General features: G+C 45.3%; 1 protein-coding gene across 7 annotated transcripts in view; it reads right to left on the bottom strand.

Moving 5' to 3' along the window:
* Positions 1 to 16,186, bottom strand: part of FAT1 (FAT atypical cadherin 1) — a 123,489-nt gene that overhangs the window by 95,981 nt on the left and 11,322 nt on the right. For all 7 annotated transcript variants that reach the window (XM_054566134.1, XM_054566138.1, XM_054566136.1 and 4 more), the window contains exon 2: positions 7,135 to 10,418. In XM_054566134.1, coding sequence (XP_054422109.1) covers positions 7,135 to 10,393 — 3,259 coding nt within the window. In that variant the 5' untranslated portion in view covers positions 10,394 to 10,418. The remainder of the gene's footprint in view (positions 1 to 7,134; positions 10,419 to 16,186) is intronic.

Genomic DNA, 16,186 nt, shown 5'->3' with positions numbered 1-16,186 from the left:
CGCAAAATACAAACTAACAGAGAATAAAAACATGAGAAATTCAGCCTTCCGAATGAAATAATCCACAAAATCAGAACAACAGGAACGAAGTAGTTAAGGGGAAAAAAAATCCAATGGACAAACACCTATAGTTTAAATTCTACTCAATTTTCCTAATTGGGCAAGGCGGGCAACATGGAAAAACAGAATGGGTATTAAGTGAGCATTAAATCTCCATAAACAGTCACCCAGCGAGTTACGAACACAACTCCCAAACACTCAAAAGCGGTTCCCCGAGGAGAACCAAGTCCCCTCCCTGTCATGCCACGTACCGGACGGCGGTGAGCACAGCTGCCAAAGCCAGGGCATCAAGGGGACAATGCAGAGAACAATGACCACGAGGAACCTGGTCAAAGGCGAAGTGCCGATTGGGTTAACTTCAGCCATCCTGTGGGTTACTTTGGCTTTAACGGTTTGCCAGAACCCTAACAATCATCTAAAAGTCTGTTTTGTTGAAAAAAGACTCTAATGTAACATGCTATACAGTTCAGACATGTAATATTTTCATTTATGAGGTCATACTTTCACAATTGAAAACTCACATAAAGTACCTGGCCACCTCAACTAGACAGTAAATCATACTCTGCATGACGCACCCGCTACTAATCACTTCCCTGGAATAATCTTAAATTGTTGAAATGCCACCCCTTGGGAATCCTAAAATCCTGTTCTCCTATATATGCTGAAGAGCAATATGTCATTCTGAGAAAAGTGATCGACAAAGATTCTCAGACTCTATACCCCTTTGAAGGTAAAGGAATTAATCACCACCAAACCAGTATTATATGACATGTTAAAGGGTCTTCTTTAAGAAGAAGAAAAAGATAAAAAAAAAATATGAACAGCAAAATGGCTATATATATATATATACCTCAACTGAATCTAAAAAACAAAATAAGTGAACAAGCGGAGCACAGACTCACAGATGCAGAAAACATTTTGACGGTTGCCGTACGGCAGCGGGTTGGGAAGATGAGTGAAACAGGTGAAGGGATTAGGAAGGGTCTAGGGGACACGGCGGGCAGCTCAGGGATACAGGCGGCGGTACTCCGGTAGCTACATGTGGAGCCAGATGGGTGTGGGATCTATCAGGAGGATCACTTGGCGGTTACATAGTGTCTGGTCCCTGGGGTATACACCCAAAACGAGTGTAATAGTATTGTATGTCAACTGTAATTGCAAATTAAAAAACTACTTAAAAAAGAGATCAAGCCTCAAATCTAGGATCCAAGTCTCCAGCCCGACCCAACCCAGTTCAGCCCAGAGCCCCACTCAACTAGTAGTTTTCAAATGGGCTTCCTTGGAACTCTCAGTACCGTTCTTTAAAAACGCGAGGCAGCATCAGGTCACGTTTGCATGCAAGGCCCGCGAGCTCTGTCACTGAGTACCCGCATGTTTCAGGGAAGCTGCTTAACCTATCTGTGAATGTTTCCACATAGGTAACGAAGAGATAGCAGCATCTATCTGGCAGGTGTGATTATAAATCAGTACACGCAGCCTGTCTGGGAGGGCCCCTGGCTGTAATGGTGCCCGTGGTTTATTATTACACTGACGTCCACCATCATTATCATCATTATCCCTGAAAGTGGGAGGCCAAAGCGACTGGGCTTGCCGCTGCCACTACCCTACCCCTCCAAGTCCTGGTCCCTACCACTCCGGATTCTTCCAGAGCACTGCACAGCCTCCCCGCATGCTGCTTGGCAACACAGCACCGCCCTGACTCACAGCTCACGCAGCCTCTGAACCCAACTCCCACCCCGGCAAGGATGCCATCAGTGCGTAAGGCAGCATCTTGTCCAGCATCATGCAAAGAACTCCGAAAAAGCTGATCCTCTGTTTTCTCTGCAAACAAAATGGAATTTCCTGAGGATGGCTAATTAGAGCCTGCTTGCACCTAGAAACCCCTCCAGCCCCAGGGAGGAATCATTTCTGCTTTTCCCCCAGCAGAAACGAGCACTGTGCCCTGCGCTGACTCAGAATCACGCAGGCACAGAAGAGCAGATCTTCACTCCCAAACCCGCTAACAGCACACGATCACTGCAGAATTTCTGCCAAAGCCCGATGTTCAATCTCACTGTGTCTAGGAAATCCATTTCTTTCCTCTTCAACTTTCCTAGGAGGACAAAAGTAAGAACAGGACAGCAGCTGCAGCCACTTAGGGAGGAGACAGCAACACAAAAGCCCTTTCACCAGCACATTTCTGAGCCCCCCCACGGGCCTCCCACCGGTATCTCCCTAAGTTCCCGCTGCCAGGAATCTCAGACCCGGCTCCCGCTCAGGTAATCGGTCCCGCCCCAGCGGGACCCACTTCTAAGGGCCCCTCCCCTAAACTTTTCTGTCACGGTACTTGAGCCCATTGATACTCTCTGTAACCTATTTCCTGTCGTGAGAGCACAGGCTCTAGGAAGAAACACAGGTCCCGGGTCGCAGGGAAAATATCCTACTTCCAGCTGAGAAAGGTTGTTGAAAAACTGGAATAAATCATTAAAATAATTCAGAGTTCTGCCAAACCGGACAGAAGCCCCAGCAACATTTCCCCTCTCATTAAAATTCCCTCCTGTTCCCACTAGACAAGCGCGTTCATCTTGTGTCCTCTTCACTAAGGGAGGCCAGGAGCCAGTCTCCAATCTGCTAAGACAGGAAGGGGGCGGTAAGGCCCCCCCATGCCCCCTCCCCATGAGGAGGATGTGGCCAGATTCTCCTAAGAAAAATGGACTCCTGACTCCCCGGCCGCATTGCAGGAGCCCTGATTTATCTTGTTGTAACAGCCGCACTCTCACATTCCTTCATTCCAAGTCTTTTCATCAAAATGTCAATTTCAATCCTGAAACCAAGGTTGGGATCCTAAAAGTAACACAGCACTAGTAAGTTCAGAATTTGCTCTTATCTTAATGAAAAACATGGTCTCCCCGAATACGTTGTCAAGGGGGAAACGCTCTTCTTGGGCCGCACTATAAAAACCAAAAACTGAACCAACGTATTTCAGGCTGGAGGGAGAACATGCTTACCGGCATTCCATTATAATACATAAATCAGGGGAACAGGCCGACCTAAGTTTCCATTAACAATCTGAAAAATCTTTGGCCAATCACTTTTCTAGACATAGCCTGAGTTTTAAAAAATTAGCGAAAAGCTGCAACTTTTTATTGGTGCTCAAGTAGTAATTCACTTGGATGGGTACCTATCAGCCCAGAACACTAAGCTGAACTGATTCTCCAAATCTAAAGGGGTGCTCAAGATTCTATTCTGCCCCACTTTGAAGCTTCCAACAAAGGAACCAGGACCGTATTTGAAGTGCGAATGGGGTGAATGCTGAGAAGTATAAAGTCAGGCAAATCAAAACCGGAATGTGAGATTTCACATGCTTCAAAGATACTTACTCCACTAACACTACCCTTAAACCTGCTTTATGATCCTCGCCCTGGAGATGCAGCCACAGGAAGGGGGAGAATCTTCGCGACAGCCCTGGAGGCGGGCTCTCCAACGAGACTGACTGTCCGAATTTCTCACATCCCACTCTACCCTCCCAACCCTCGACTGGACGAGCCATCGCGTGGCCATGGTCTGTCAGAAAAATTCACCGACACCCACCCACAGCCTCTCCAGGAAAAGCCTATGATACAGGGAGAGAGATTCAGATGAGTCCCTGGCTGTCACTCCCACGCTGCAATTACCAGTCACCTCCCTGCAAAGCCAATTAGCAAAGTACGTACAGAAGCCCAGAAGCCGGACCCGACAGGGCTGTACGTATTTTAGGTAGTCCAGAGAATTGCTAAGTCCAAAAAAAGCCAACCACTCCTCAGAGAATGTTTCACATGTAAGCAGTTTTTTTTTTTTTTTAAAGAAAAGTATCTTAAAAAACAGTAAGAACTAAATTCGGACTTCTGAATACGTTCTCTGTTCTAAGAAACATGCTGACACACGTATTTTACAATGTTAAAATAGACAGAACATCACAAAAACTTGGTTGCATGACTCAACTCTATAGTTTAAAGTTAGGCTCAAGGCATTATTAGCTAGCAGGTAAGGGAGCAGGTTCCTGGTGTCCAGAGGCAAGGCCCTCCTGCTGGGGCCCGCACCGGACTGGGACCGGCTGTAAGAGCTCTGCGGAATCGGGCACCAGCAGACACTGACCTTCCAGGAAGATGCTAATAAAACTGACCTGCGCCAGGCCAGCTGCAAATTCCTACCGAGTGTCAGTGCTGGGTGCTACAGGGTCCCCACCGGTGTTCCCGGACTGCCCCTGCTTGTCCTCATCGGACAGGCACCTCTCTATTACACTTCCAGCCTGTCGCAGAAATTGGACAAATCCCACATGAAAAATTAGCATACCTAATTTTAGTATTTCTACTGCATAAAACCTACTGACCTTTCCTGAAGGAATTCTACATTATGGTGTCAGCTGACTTGCCAGGATTCTCTATAATAACTTGGGTTGATAATTCTACTGCCAACAATACATCTTGTAATGTATACCAGGCCAATGCATAAATATTATTATATCACTTTTATATAACTGCAAAAATATAAATATAAATCTACTGCATAGTATGTATTTTGCTCTGTGAAGCGAGGATTACAGGAGAGATGACCTAGAATCGGCCAACTTTTCTCTCACCTTTAAACCTCAATATGTATACAAATACAAATATACAAATGCAGAACGATTTTATATATACTCCCCAACCCCACAGCCCAGACTCCCCGGCCTCCCACAAGGCTACCCATGGAAAAGTGTGGCCCTGCCATTCGGCTTGCAAACCGCTCTAGATATATGTCAGGAGACAGCCTTGGTTTGTGGGTTCTTTCCTTTGTTTTTCTTTCGTGGTAGGAAAAATATCTCAGTCTCTTAGCTTTATAAGTGAAAAATATTTATTTCTAAATGAGTTTTTAAAAAGCAACAAAAATACTCTTTTAACTTGAAAAGAAAAAACCAAAAGGCAGTGCTCATATAATTTAAGTCATCAAAGAAATGTAAATTAGGATTTTGGTTTTACTTCCTGTTTGAGCTTTAACTTACAAGTGTTCTCTATGGGCTTTCAAAGCCCACTTTGAAAAAGGAAAAAAAAAAAAAAAAAAGAAACAAGTAGGAGTAACTTTCCTGAGGAAATACAAAACACTTAACAGTTTCAGCTTCAGTTACCAGTTTTGGGATATTTTTCTCTGCTGACATTGTACCTGAGAATTCTAATTCATATTGGAGAATATGAACCCCCCCTAAAAAAAAACAAAAAAAAACAAACCTATTCTACTCTTCAGATGAGCAGTTACTAACTGCTGTTGATTATGCTATTTTCTCTTGAATTAAACTATTTTGGGTTATTTTAGATGAGTGGTATATTAAGGGGGAGGAGGGTATGTGTGTGTCAAATAACACTAATACCTGCTAGTAGTATTTAATTCACTAGAAAAAGAATCCCTTGAATAACCAGAGCACATTAAAAATATTATAGCATCTAAAATAACTTACTTCTAGGAGAATAATTATATTTTTCATGTGCTACATACCTCCTAGGTGTGGGCGGGTGTACTGGGGTGGGTAGTGACTGAATAATCCGTGGTATTAGTGAGTGTAAAAAAAGTTTTAATGTAATAGGAAAACATCCCTTTTTTGAATGGAATTATTAATAAAGGAAATATCCGTGAGATTAGTAAACAAACTGAGCTCCATCTATGGCTGATGAAAGCTTTGATTACACAGTTTCCTTCTATGTCCCCTACCATTTTCAGAGGGCAGGACATTCACAGCCAAAATAATCATTAATTTAATCACTTAGTCTTTTAACATTTAATGAGTAAATTCTACATGACTGGCACTTTTGGCTAGATGCTGAGCATAGAAAATGCATGCGCTAAAAGCCTGCTCTTAAAGGCACTTTGCAGGTAAATTGTAACACCCAAAATTCATGTTGACTGTACTTGGAGATGGGGCCTTAAAAGAGATAACTAAGTTACAATGAGGTTTTTTAGGGTGGTCTACAATCCAATAGGACTAGTGTCCTCCTAAGAAATCAGGACATGGACCTACAGGGAAAGTCAGGTGAAGACACGGAGAGCAGACATCTGCCTACAGGCTAAGGAGAGAGGAAACCTGCCATGCCCACACCTTGACCTTTGACTTCTGGCCTCCAGAACTGTGAGAAAATAATTCCTATGTTCAAGCCGCCCAGTCTGTGGTACTTTGTTATGGCAGCCTTAGCAAAGGGATCCAAAGGCTCACCTCCTGTCAGAGGAGAATGACATAGAACTATCGGGAATAGCTATGAAAAGCAGCTAACTTAAGAGATACGCATGAAGTGCAAAACAGTAGACACTCTAACACAAAGTGGCTGTCTTGGATATTCTGGTTTGGGGATCTTTACTAGGTAAAAGAATATCCTAACCATTTCCAAGACATTCACAGACTCTAACACCTGCTAGGGAGCTTTCCCACGTTATTTCACTTTATCCTCGCAGAAATCTTGCAGTAATTTTGAGTGTGCCCATCTTATAAATGAGGAAAGCCAGCTTTAAAAAGATAATCAACTCATCCACAATCACCCAACTGACAACGGAAAGAGCCACACTTCCAAGCCAGGTTTCTCTAGTCAACACCGTGTGCCTGCCTCCCAAACCAGTGCTGGAGGGGGCACCGGGTACAGCAGGTCACATGACGCGAGCTTTAGTGCGGTCTCCTCTCTGTGTAATGCATAATTCTGTGGGTTTGCAGTAACCTCTGAACAGCACACTAGGGGGTGGCAGTGAGTGTTCTAAGTCTGTAAACTAGCTTGAAAAAATGTCACCAAACCTTCTCCAAGTTGCAGCAAAACCACAAGATGCTTATGATAAGAGAGTACAAACTCAGAGATTAATATCAGAGATTGCGCTTTCATCCTTCCTCATTTTTCACTCATTTTATGGCTGTTCATTCAGGTTCCTCTGGTTCCATCTTCATGGCTTACGTCACATAAAGACACCTGGAACAGGACAGAAAGTATGCACACGCCCGTCTGCACTGAGCCCTAAAGGAAGCTGGCAGGGAATAACGAGGAACTGTGAAGGAGAGAGATTTACTGTAGAAAAAAGTGGAAGGGGAGAGAAGTAGAACGTAATTACCTGTTTCTTCATCTATTTTGAAAACGCCAACACCAGAACCGTCTCTAATGGAGTAACGGATCTCCCCATCTCTTCCTGTGTCTTCATCATGAGCGGACACTGTCATCACTGAGGAACCAATAGGGACATCTTCTTTCACTACACCCTTCTCCACAAAGCTGGAAAACACCGGTGGGTGTAAGTTCTCATTCACATCAATTACCTCGATTTCAACATAGCAAGTGGAGGACAGGGAAACTGGCTTCCCTTTGTCTTTGGCCCTCACGGTGAGATTATATACTTGTTTCCTCTCAAAGTCCAACTGCTGCACAATCCTAACTGCCCCACTGAGTTTGTCTACATCAAAGTGTCCTTCTCCATGGTCCAAGAGGCTGTATCTCACTTGACTAGACTGACCTAAGTCGGGATCATAGGCCTCTAACCACATGATTATGGTTCCTTCTGGAAGGTCCTCTCGAACTTTCACACGGTAATTAGGTGGAATGAACCTGGGGGGGTTGTCATTAACATCTTCTACTGAGACCTTCAAAAGTACCGTGGAAAACAGCTGGGGTTCTTCTGTGGCTTGATCCCTAGCTTCGATCTTCAAGTAATGCACGTGCTGGACTTCAGGATCCAACGGGCGCACGACTTTAACAACACCGGTCACGCTGTCGATTGAGAAGGTATCTGTGTCTGTGAGAAGAGAGTATGTCACTTGTCCATTTGGCCCTAGATCTTTATCTGTGGCTTCCACCTGGATGATTTCACTGTTTATCTCCTTGTCTTCACTCACCTCAACAAAATAGCTCTCCTGTAAAAACTCAGGGGGATTGTCATTGGCATCCAGAACCCGGACAGCGAGAAGATGCCAGGCAGCCTTCTGCGGTATACCAAGGTCAGACACTGTAATATTCAGGGTGTATTTGTCTGTTGTCTCTCGGTCAAGTGGAGATAAAACTTTTAGCATCCCCGTATCCACGTCGATAATGAAGCAACTGTCCTCATTTCCTCCCGAAATAGCGTAGACCAGTTTCCCATTGAAGCCAGTGTCAAGGTCAGTGGCATTCATGAGAATGATGCTGGACCCCACAGGGCGGTTCTCCTTCACCTCAATGCCAGTCGGGAGAGCACTGCTGAACTGTGGCGCGTGAGCATTGACAGAGTGAGAGTCGAAGAAGACATCCTCCACCTCTCCCTGGCCGTGCAATTTGTTTGCCTGCAGGAGTTTCTCGGCCAGCATTTTGGCCACGCCAGTCTCCTCACATTGCAGGTGTACTGGCTTGCGACTGACAGCCACCGTTATGTTGATGTACAACGGTGTGGCAAAATTTTCTCCATCTGTAGCTGTAATTCTCAGGCTGTGAAATGATACCTTTGCACCCAAACCATCCATTAGCGATTGCTTTAATGACAACACCCCAGAGCTGGGATGTAAGCTGAACAAATCTAATTCATTTCCGGCTTCAATCTGATAACGGACCAACTGAAGTTCGTCAGCATCAATAGCAGAAACAGTAGTTATTTGCTCTCCCACCCCCAGATCCCTGGGAATTGTTCCTTCACAATTTATTTTCTCAAACAAGGGCGTGTTGTCATTCAAGTTATTCAGGGTAAGGGTAGCAAGGACTTCAACTTCCCGGCGGTATGGCAAGCCCCAGTCTGACGCGCGAATCCTCAGTGTGTAGACCCGAGGCATCAGCTCATAGTCCAAGCTTTCTGAAGTACTCACGGCCCCGGTGAAGTGGTTGATGGCGAATGGCACAGGGTTTAAATTTGCGATACTGTAAGTCACATACCCGTTCTCACCCTCGTCGGGATCTATAGCACTCACACTCATGACGGTGGTGCCAACGGGCACGTTCTCATCAAAAGAGGCTTTGTACGCTGTCTGGGTAAATTCAGGGGCATTGCTATTAGCACTTAAGACTTTAACCAAGACCCTGGTTGAGGCTTTTCTGTCACTTGTTGTTACTTCAAGTTCAAAATGGGATGCCTGCTGTCTTTTAACGGGTTCTAAAATGGAAATGAGGCCTGTGTTGTGATTTAAGCTGAATTTAGCTTTGCCAGGGGCACTTTTGAAAACGTACCTCAAATGAGGATAACTAGGCGTGGCTTTTACCATGACCACGGGTGTGTGGGAAGGGGCCAACTCGCTTATTTCTGCCCTGTACACCTCCTTTTCAAACCTGACTGGCCCGGCTCGGAACTGTGGGGAAGTCACGTGAATTACTTTTACAGAAGAAAACTGGGGAGGCGTTCCTTTATCTTTAGCCTGCAGTGTCAGATTGTAGCCAAAAGGGTGACTGTCCCAGTCAATGCCACCGACTGCTTTGAGTTTATATTCTTTACTCCCCGGAGAGGACCTCACTGTTCGGAACTGCTGCAGGACGTCGCCGGCCACAATGCTTAAAGAGGCTACCTCCCCGCCGGCACCCTGGTCACCGTCTTCCACTGTTATGATTGCATAGGTGGGGTCCTTGTCCAGCTCTGACGGCGACAACGTCACCGCCGTTATCACAGGGGCATACTCGTTGGCCTGTTCGACGTGAACCGTTAGCTTGGCCATGCTGCTGATGCCGCTGCTACCGTACAATTTCATGCCACGGTCCACGGCGAGAATTTCCATCTCATAGAGCTGGGTCTCCGCGTAGTCAAGCCTACCCGTTAAAACTATCGTGCCGCTTGTTGGGTGAATGGCGAACATGTCCGTTCGGTCTTTAAAACTGTAGTAAAATTCCCCATTGGTTCCAATGTCTGCATCTGTGGCACTGACTCTTGCAATACTGGTCCTTATGGCTGTGTTTTCAGGTAAAGAAACACTGTACGAGGTGGGCGAGAACAATGGTCTCAAGTCGTTTGTATCCAGCACTTGCACCCGGACCACTGTCCGCGCTTCCGCATTAGTATTTTTCTCAAGGGCTTTGACCACCAATGTGTAGTGGTCCTTCACTTCTCTGTTAAGAATCGCTGTATTTCCTCCTTTGGTCCTTATCCTTAGAAAGCAAAAGTCTCCAAGAAGGTACTCTTCAGCCTTGAACAGGTTTTCATTGTCTCCTGAGACAATTTTGTACCTTAATTCCCACGAGGGGTTTGTAATGTAAATGCCCATCTTCACGGGATGCCCGACGTAGGTCTTGGCTGCCGAGTTTTCGTGCACAGTCACGTTGTACTGGGACTGCGTGAACTGCAGAGGAGCCTGCTCCAGGGCCTGAGTGCCCGCGCGGTCTCCTACGTGCTGGAGGAGGAGGAGCCAAAGCACGGCCAGGTGCCGCCCCATCGCGCTGCCGTGCTCTCTCGGGAACCTGCAACAGAGCAAAGAGGTAGCGATCATGACTTCAGGAAAATACAACCCCAGAATGTAGCTTTTCTTCCCTTGCCGTTTGTTGTAGACCTTACATGTTAATCAAGTATTTCCCATCTTTGTGGAATATGAATAAGTGAATAGTGTTAGATTTTTTTCTGTTTTCCAATAGAAGTATCAGCACTTATTTGTCTAGAGTTACTAAGTTTCAGAATACCCCTTTCCGAGTTTTAATGACTCAAGTTAAAGAATCCTAATGAGCATCAGATGCAAGATTGCCAATTGTAACGACTAAAGTGAATTCTAACACTGAAATCTTCAAGGCGAATATATGCAGTTGTCAAAAAGGCGGATAGGTACGTTGTTTCCATTTACTTACATACAATAAATGCTCACAAACATAATGCTACTATTGTATCCTGTGCATGAGAAGCTTTGAACAACTAATTTTTTTTATTTTCTTTTTTTTTTAATTTTTTTATTAATTTATTTACTTTTTAAATACATTTGTCTCTGCCTTCCCCCCACCTCTTTCCCTTGCCCCCTCCCACCTTCCCTCCCTCAGCTCTTCCCCTTTGGTTTTGTCTATGAGTCCTTGCTATATGTTCCTTGACTTTTGAACAACTAATTTAAAACAATAAAAGAAAACAATCTCACAGCAATAGTTTTATATGACCTCCCATAAAGATAGCTTGTAATTTTCATTTCAAAATTTATCCTAAAATTATTTCTTTATATGATTAACTTCACTCCCTACAATAGAAGGGTTTACTGTTTCAGTACTATATGACAACTTAAGTGTATTAAAATAATTGTATCATTCAAGTGGGATAATGGGGTCATTTCTGAAGCACTACAGGCCAAAAAAAAAAAAAAAGTCAGTTTACAAAAGGAAAACCAGCAGCTTGAAGATGAACAGAACTTTTCCTAAGTCAGCGAAACACATCTACCAACCACATCAATGTTTTATCACCACTGCTGTCAACAACCAGCACTCACAGAGCGCCTAGTGTCCTCAGGGCACTGAGCAACCTGTCACTGGAACACAAGACCCCCCCCCCAGCCCACAAACCACCTAAGCTAACTAAGGCAGGGAGAGGGCCCGATCAATGCAACAAGGTGGCAGGCACTCAGGGGGTCAGAGGGAGAGAGGTCCAAGGAAAAGACGTCTGAGAAAGGGCTGCCGTGAACAAGTGGGAAGGAGGGCGGTCCGCGGGGCGGACGCCTGGCACGGGAGCACAGCAATTATTTTCAGAACGACTGTTCCCCTCAATGCCAAACTCACCTTGTAACTCAACGTGGCTTCACAAAACATCCTAGCACTGAGCGCAGAGGACAGCACTGTCCCTTGGCAAAGTGACTCTCAAATCAATGTTCACAAGATGTGAATGCTACCCAAGGTGAAGGAAACAGCAGGCTGGAGGGCGGGTGCAACAGCCAGGTTGGAATTAGTATGGCAACATTAACATACAGTCTCTTAACTGGGCTAGCCGCCAACTTTGCCCCATTACTCATTTCACTGGGGGTTGGGGGAAACACCTGATATGCTGAAAGCAACTAGAAGCTTAATTGATATTCAATCATGTTCAAATTGGGTACCCTAACCTGTTCTTTAGATAGCATGCCTTCAGCTGAGCAGAGAAAATAGGGAACTTAGATTTCTGGACTCTAGAAGCACAATTCTCATCTAAGCAAAATAACAAAAAAATTTTCTCCTAAAACTATTCCTTAATTTGGTCAATAGTTGTAAAACTCAGGGGAATCTGAATATTTTGTAATGATCCAGGGATTTTATTAAAACAAGAACTTCAATTCAGTTACACCTCCTGGTACTGAGAACCTTCTATGGGACAGACCATGCAAGATACATGGAATTAAAGAATATTTTAGAAGAGATTCCAAACCAGAGGCACTTACAAACTAGGAATAACTACACATAAGATAGATAGACAGACAGACAGACAGACAGGTGGATATAAAATGCTTTAAAGAACACTTAAAAAGATGACGTTAAACAAGCATTGTCTTTGTTTTAGGAAACATACTATTACTGTTATCTACATCAAAGTATCATATTAGGAGTCTACTGGAGGCAATTAAAAATTTTCGCTTAATTTTACATATAAAATATCATGCACTAAAAAGAGTAAGGCAGCACTATATATGTTGCCATGCAAAAATGTCCAGATACATTCACTGGAAAAACTAAACTGATCCCATTTATGTTTGCAAAATAAAAAGAGAAGAGAGATAAACTGTGTGCAGAGTACACAAATGTGCTTAAAAAATGAACAGAAAAATCTGGACACAGATTAAAAAAATTCTTAACTGTGGTAACTTCTAGAGAGTAGGCGGCTAGAGACACGTTTCCATTTTTACTTTTCTATTTGCATTTTTTGGCATAAGCATATATTATCTTTATCATTCATTCACTCCCTTCATCAATTATTTGATTCAGTCAACGAATATTTAATGCGCTGGGAATAGATGCTGGAGATACAAAAGTGAAGCAAACAACCTACCAACAAATTCTCACAGCAATACATTTCCTGGTGACAGACAGGTAAACCAAGTATATCAGATGCTGACGATTAAGTGCTAAGGAGAAAAATAACTAAAGCAGGGCGAGACACTGGTCAGTAACCTGAAGGGAAAGAGAAAACCCTAAATGCAAAAGGACCAAAGTTTCTTAGTCTCAGCGCTATGTACATTGTGGAATTGGGCGGGGGGGCGGGGGGGGGGGCGTTTAGAAAGCTGTCCTAAGCATTCTAGGATGTTAAGTATTATTCCTGGTCTCCACCCGCTACAAGCCTGTAACATAACTTCCCCACCAACTAAGAAATGTCTCGAGATACTGCCAAATGTGTCCGCCAGTAGAGAAGCCTACTGAAGGGAACAACAAAGCAACCGTTGTGGCTAGGGCACACAGGTGAGGGGAGGGCAGTAAGGGGCACCTTTTCTTAATACAAACTTTTAATTTTACAGTAGTTTCAGGTTTACAAAAAAATTAGGATACTTTCCCCTATTGTTAATAGCTCACATAATTACGGTACCTTTGTCCCAACTAATGAACTCTTTTGAGCACTGTTATTAACCACCTAAGTCCTGATGCCCTTCCTCTGTCCCAGGATCCCATCCAAGACCACCACGTCACGCTGAGTTGTCCTATCTCCGATTCTGGATTTCCTGGATTTCCCTTCTTGTTAATGACCTTGACAGTTTTGAGAAGCACCACCAGGGGCTCTGGAGCACGTTGGTCAAGTGGGAATGGCCTGCTGTTCTTCTCCTGACTGCACTGGGCTGTGTGTCTGGGGGAGGAGTAAAGTGCCCCTGCCACCGCTTCGTATGGCCACGACTCCTCCCTGTTGACGTTGACCTTGTTCGCTAAGTTGAAGCATCGCCTGCCAGGCTCCTCCGCAGCGCAGTTGCTCTCTCCCCCGCCCCTTCTGTACTATTTAGAAAGAAGTCACGACGCTCAGCCCACACGTAACGGGTGTGAGAGTTAGGCTTCCCAAGTTATTTAGAATTCTTCTGCAGGGGAAATGTGTCTACTCCCTCCCATTTGTGTACCTATTCCATCATTCCTTTAGAGCGGTAAGAACTCACGGAGGAAGGATGACTTTTAGGACTTTGAATTTTACTTGAGGACTGGGGACAGGGAGCGACATGCTCTAATTGAAGGGGAGAAATGGTGGCTCTGGGGCACCTGTGCTGGGAACAGAGGGCAGGGCGGCCAAGGCAGGAGCCGGAGGGAGGCCAGTTCGAGGGGAGAGACCACAGTGGCTTAGCCCAAAAATGGCGATGATGGCGGTGGGGAGAAATGATCCGACTGTGGATCACAGGACCTGTGGGTGAACCGGAGAGGCAGCGGGGCGAGGTATCAGAAACGATCCCAAGGACTGCGTGCTGAGTGAGAAAAGTTGAGCGGGCGGGTACGGACAGAGAGAAGAACGAGGGGAGAACAGATTTCAGGGAGTCAGGTGAGGAATTCCGTTCTGGAGAAGTTGAGGCGGACATGCCTGCAGTTAGATGAAGTGGGCAGTCAGAGGTGTGGGCAAGGTCCCGCCTGGAGGCAGGAACGAAAGCCTGATCGAAAACCACAAAGCTGAGGGCACCAACAAACGGAGCACCTCAGAGAAGAAAACAGCCCTGACGCTCTCCGAGACTCAGAGGACAGCAAAGGAGCGGGGCCAGCAGGGCCAGCGAAGCGGCCAGAGAGCTGCTGAGGGGGAGGCAGCAAGGTACAGCGGAGTGATGGGAGCGTCAGTAGACCCATCTTTTAGAACATCTGAGGCCCAGTCTTGGCCTTTGGATGCGGATGACCCATAAATACTGGCTGGTGCCGTGCTGCTGCCCTGGACACCCCCTTCACCCCCAGGTGACTAGGACTCGACACCCAACGTTTCATTATCGCTGCTGTTCTCTCACCAGGCCTCCCGGGCCCTCGGGCCAACCACGGCCTCTGCCCCGCCCACTCACCTCTCACCGCCAAGTCCCATGCGCCTCGTCACCTTGCACAACCCACCCACCACCCTCCTCCCCGACACGTCGCCACGGGAATAAACCTCCCGCACCGCATTATTAACTGAGACCTTTAAAAACCCCGGACGTTCTGTGCCAAGTTGGCAAATGAGCAGGAGGTCACTGTGACTAGATGACATTATTAAGTGCAGTTCTTTTGATTTGACAAAAAAAAAAAAGTCTACTTTTTAGGAGATATTTTTCACCTTACAGTAATATAACCCAGAACTGTGAATTCAGGTTTCACTGGAAAATGCCATGATCAGAAAACAAACAAACAAACAAACCATGGCTGCTACTCTAATGCAAAACAAACAAGAAAGCTGAAGGGGGAGGGGATAAAATATACCATTTCCTCTAAAAAGTACATCATCACCCAGAGTGCATGCTCATGAAAATTAAACTCTGAAAACCATTCTAGCCAACGGCTACACTTTGATATTTAGAAGGCAACCAGCTACTTGAACTCACAGGGATTTCAGGTTCCTTCTGGCATTCTCCGAAGTGAAAACAAAGACTGCTTACTTAGCGCAGCCCTGAGGAAGAAGGCCTCAGGTCCAACGCTTACATAGCTTTAGGACAGAGCTCTGAAAATCCGGAGGCAAGAGAGAAAACTTAATGTTTCCAGAACTCCCATATTAACGTGCTCCTATTTCTTCATGAGGGAGAGCTTCATGTATGTATTCAGTCACTACTGGGACCGCACAAGCGCCACAAAGCAGAACAGAGCCCCAGGGCGGAGCACGTGGCTGCAGGTATTCAGAAGGAGAGCTGAAGACGGGAAGGGTCTCATTCAATCAGAAACAGGACCTCAGGCCACAAAGCACACAGATTCTACTCAGTGTTGCCTGTTTATTGTGCAGTCATCCCAGCCCTGTGTGCTGGGGAAACAGCACTGAATTCTCCATTCCACATATGATAAAAATATTCAACACTATCCGAGGACGCCGTGTTCCCTCCTCGGGGCCCCTGCGCACCCGTCCTGCACCTACGCAGGTGACAGCGTCATGCGAATGGAACTGACTACTGGCATGGAGAGCTTCACGTTCCGTTCGAAGTGTCACATTTTTGGAGTATTTTTTTAAAGATGTCAAAATTACAGGGAAGATAACTGCATTTGCAAAGAAAAATGTCAAGAAGTTGTCAAAAAGACAAAATGCAAAATTAAATGACTCCTGATTTTTTAAAAATAGTGGGTATTAAATAAGTGTTTAACGATCTCTAAAACCATGTAATAGGAGTCAAAAG

The sequence above is a fragment of the Pteronotus mesoamericanus genome, unplaced genomic scaffold, assembly GCF_021234165.1.
Source record: "Pteronotus mesoamericanus isolate MK-2021 breed Mesoamerican mustached bat unplaced genomic scaffold, CSHL_Meso_final contig_169, whole genome shotgun sequence".
Lineage (NCBI taxonomy): Eukaryota > Metazoa > Chordata > Mammalia > Chiroptera > Mormoopidae > Pteronotus > Pteronotus mesoamericanus.
This window is presented reverse-complemented; position numbering and strand designations above follow the sequence as displayed.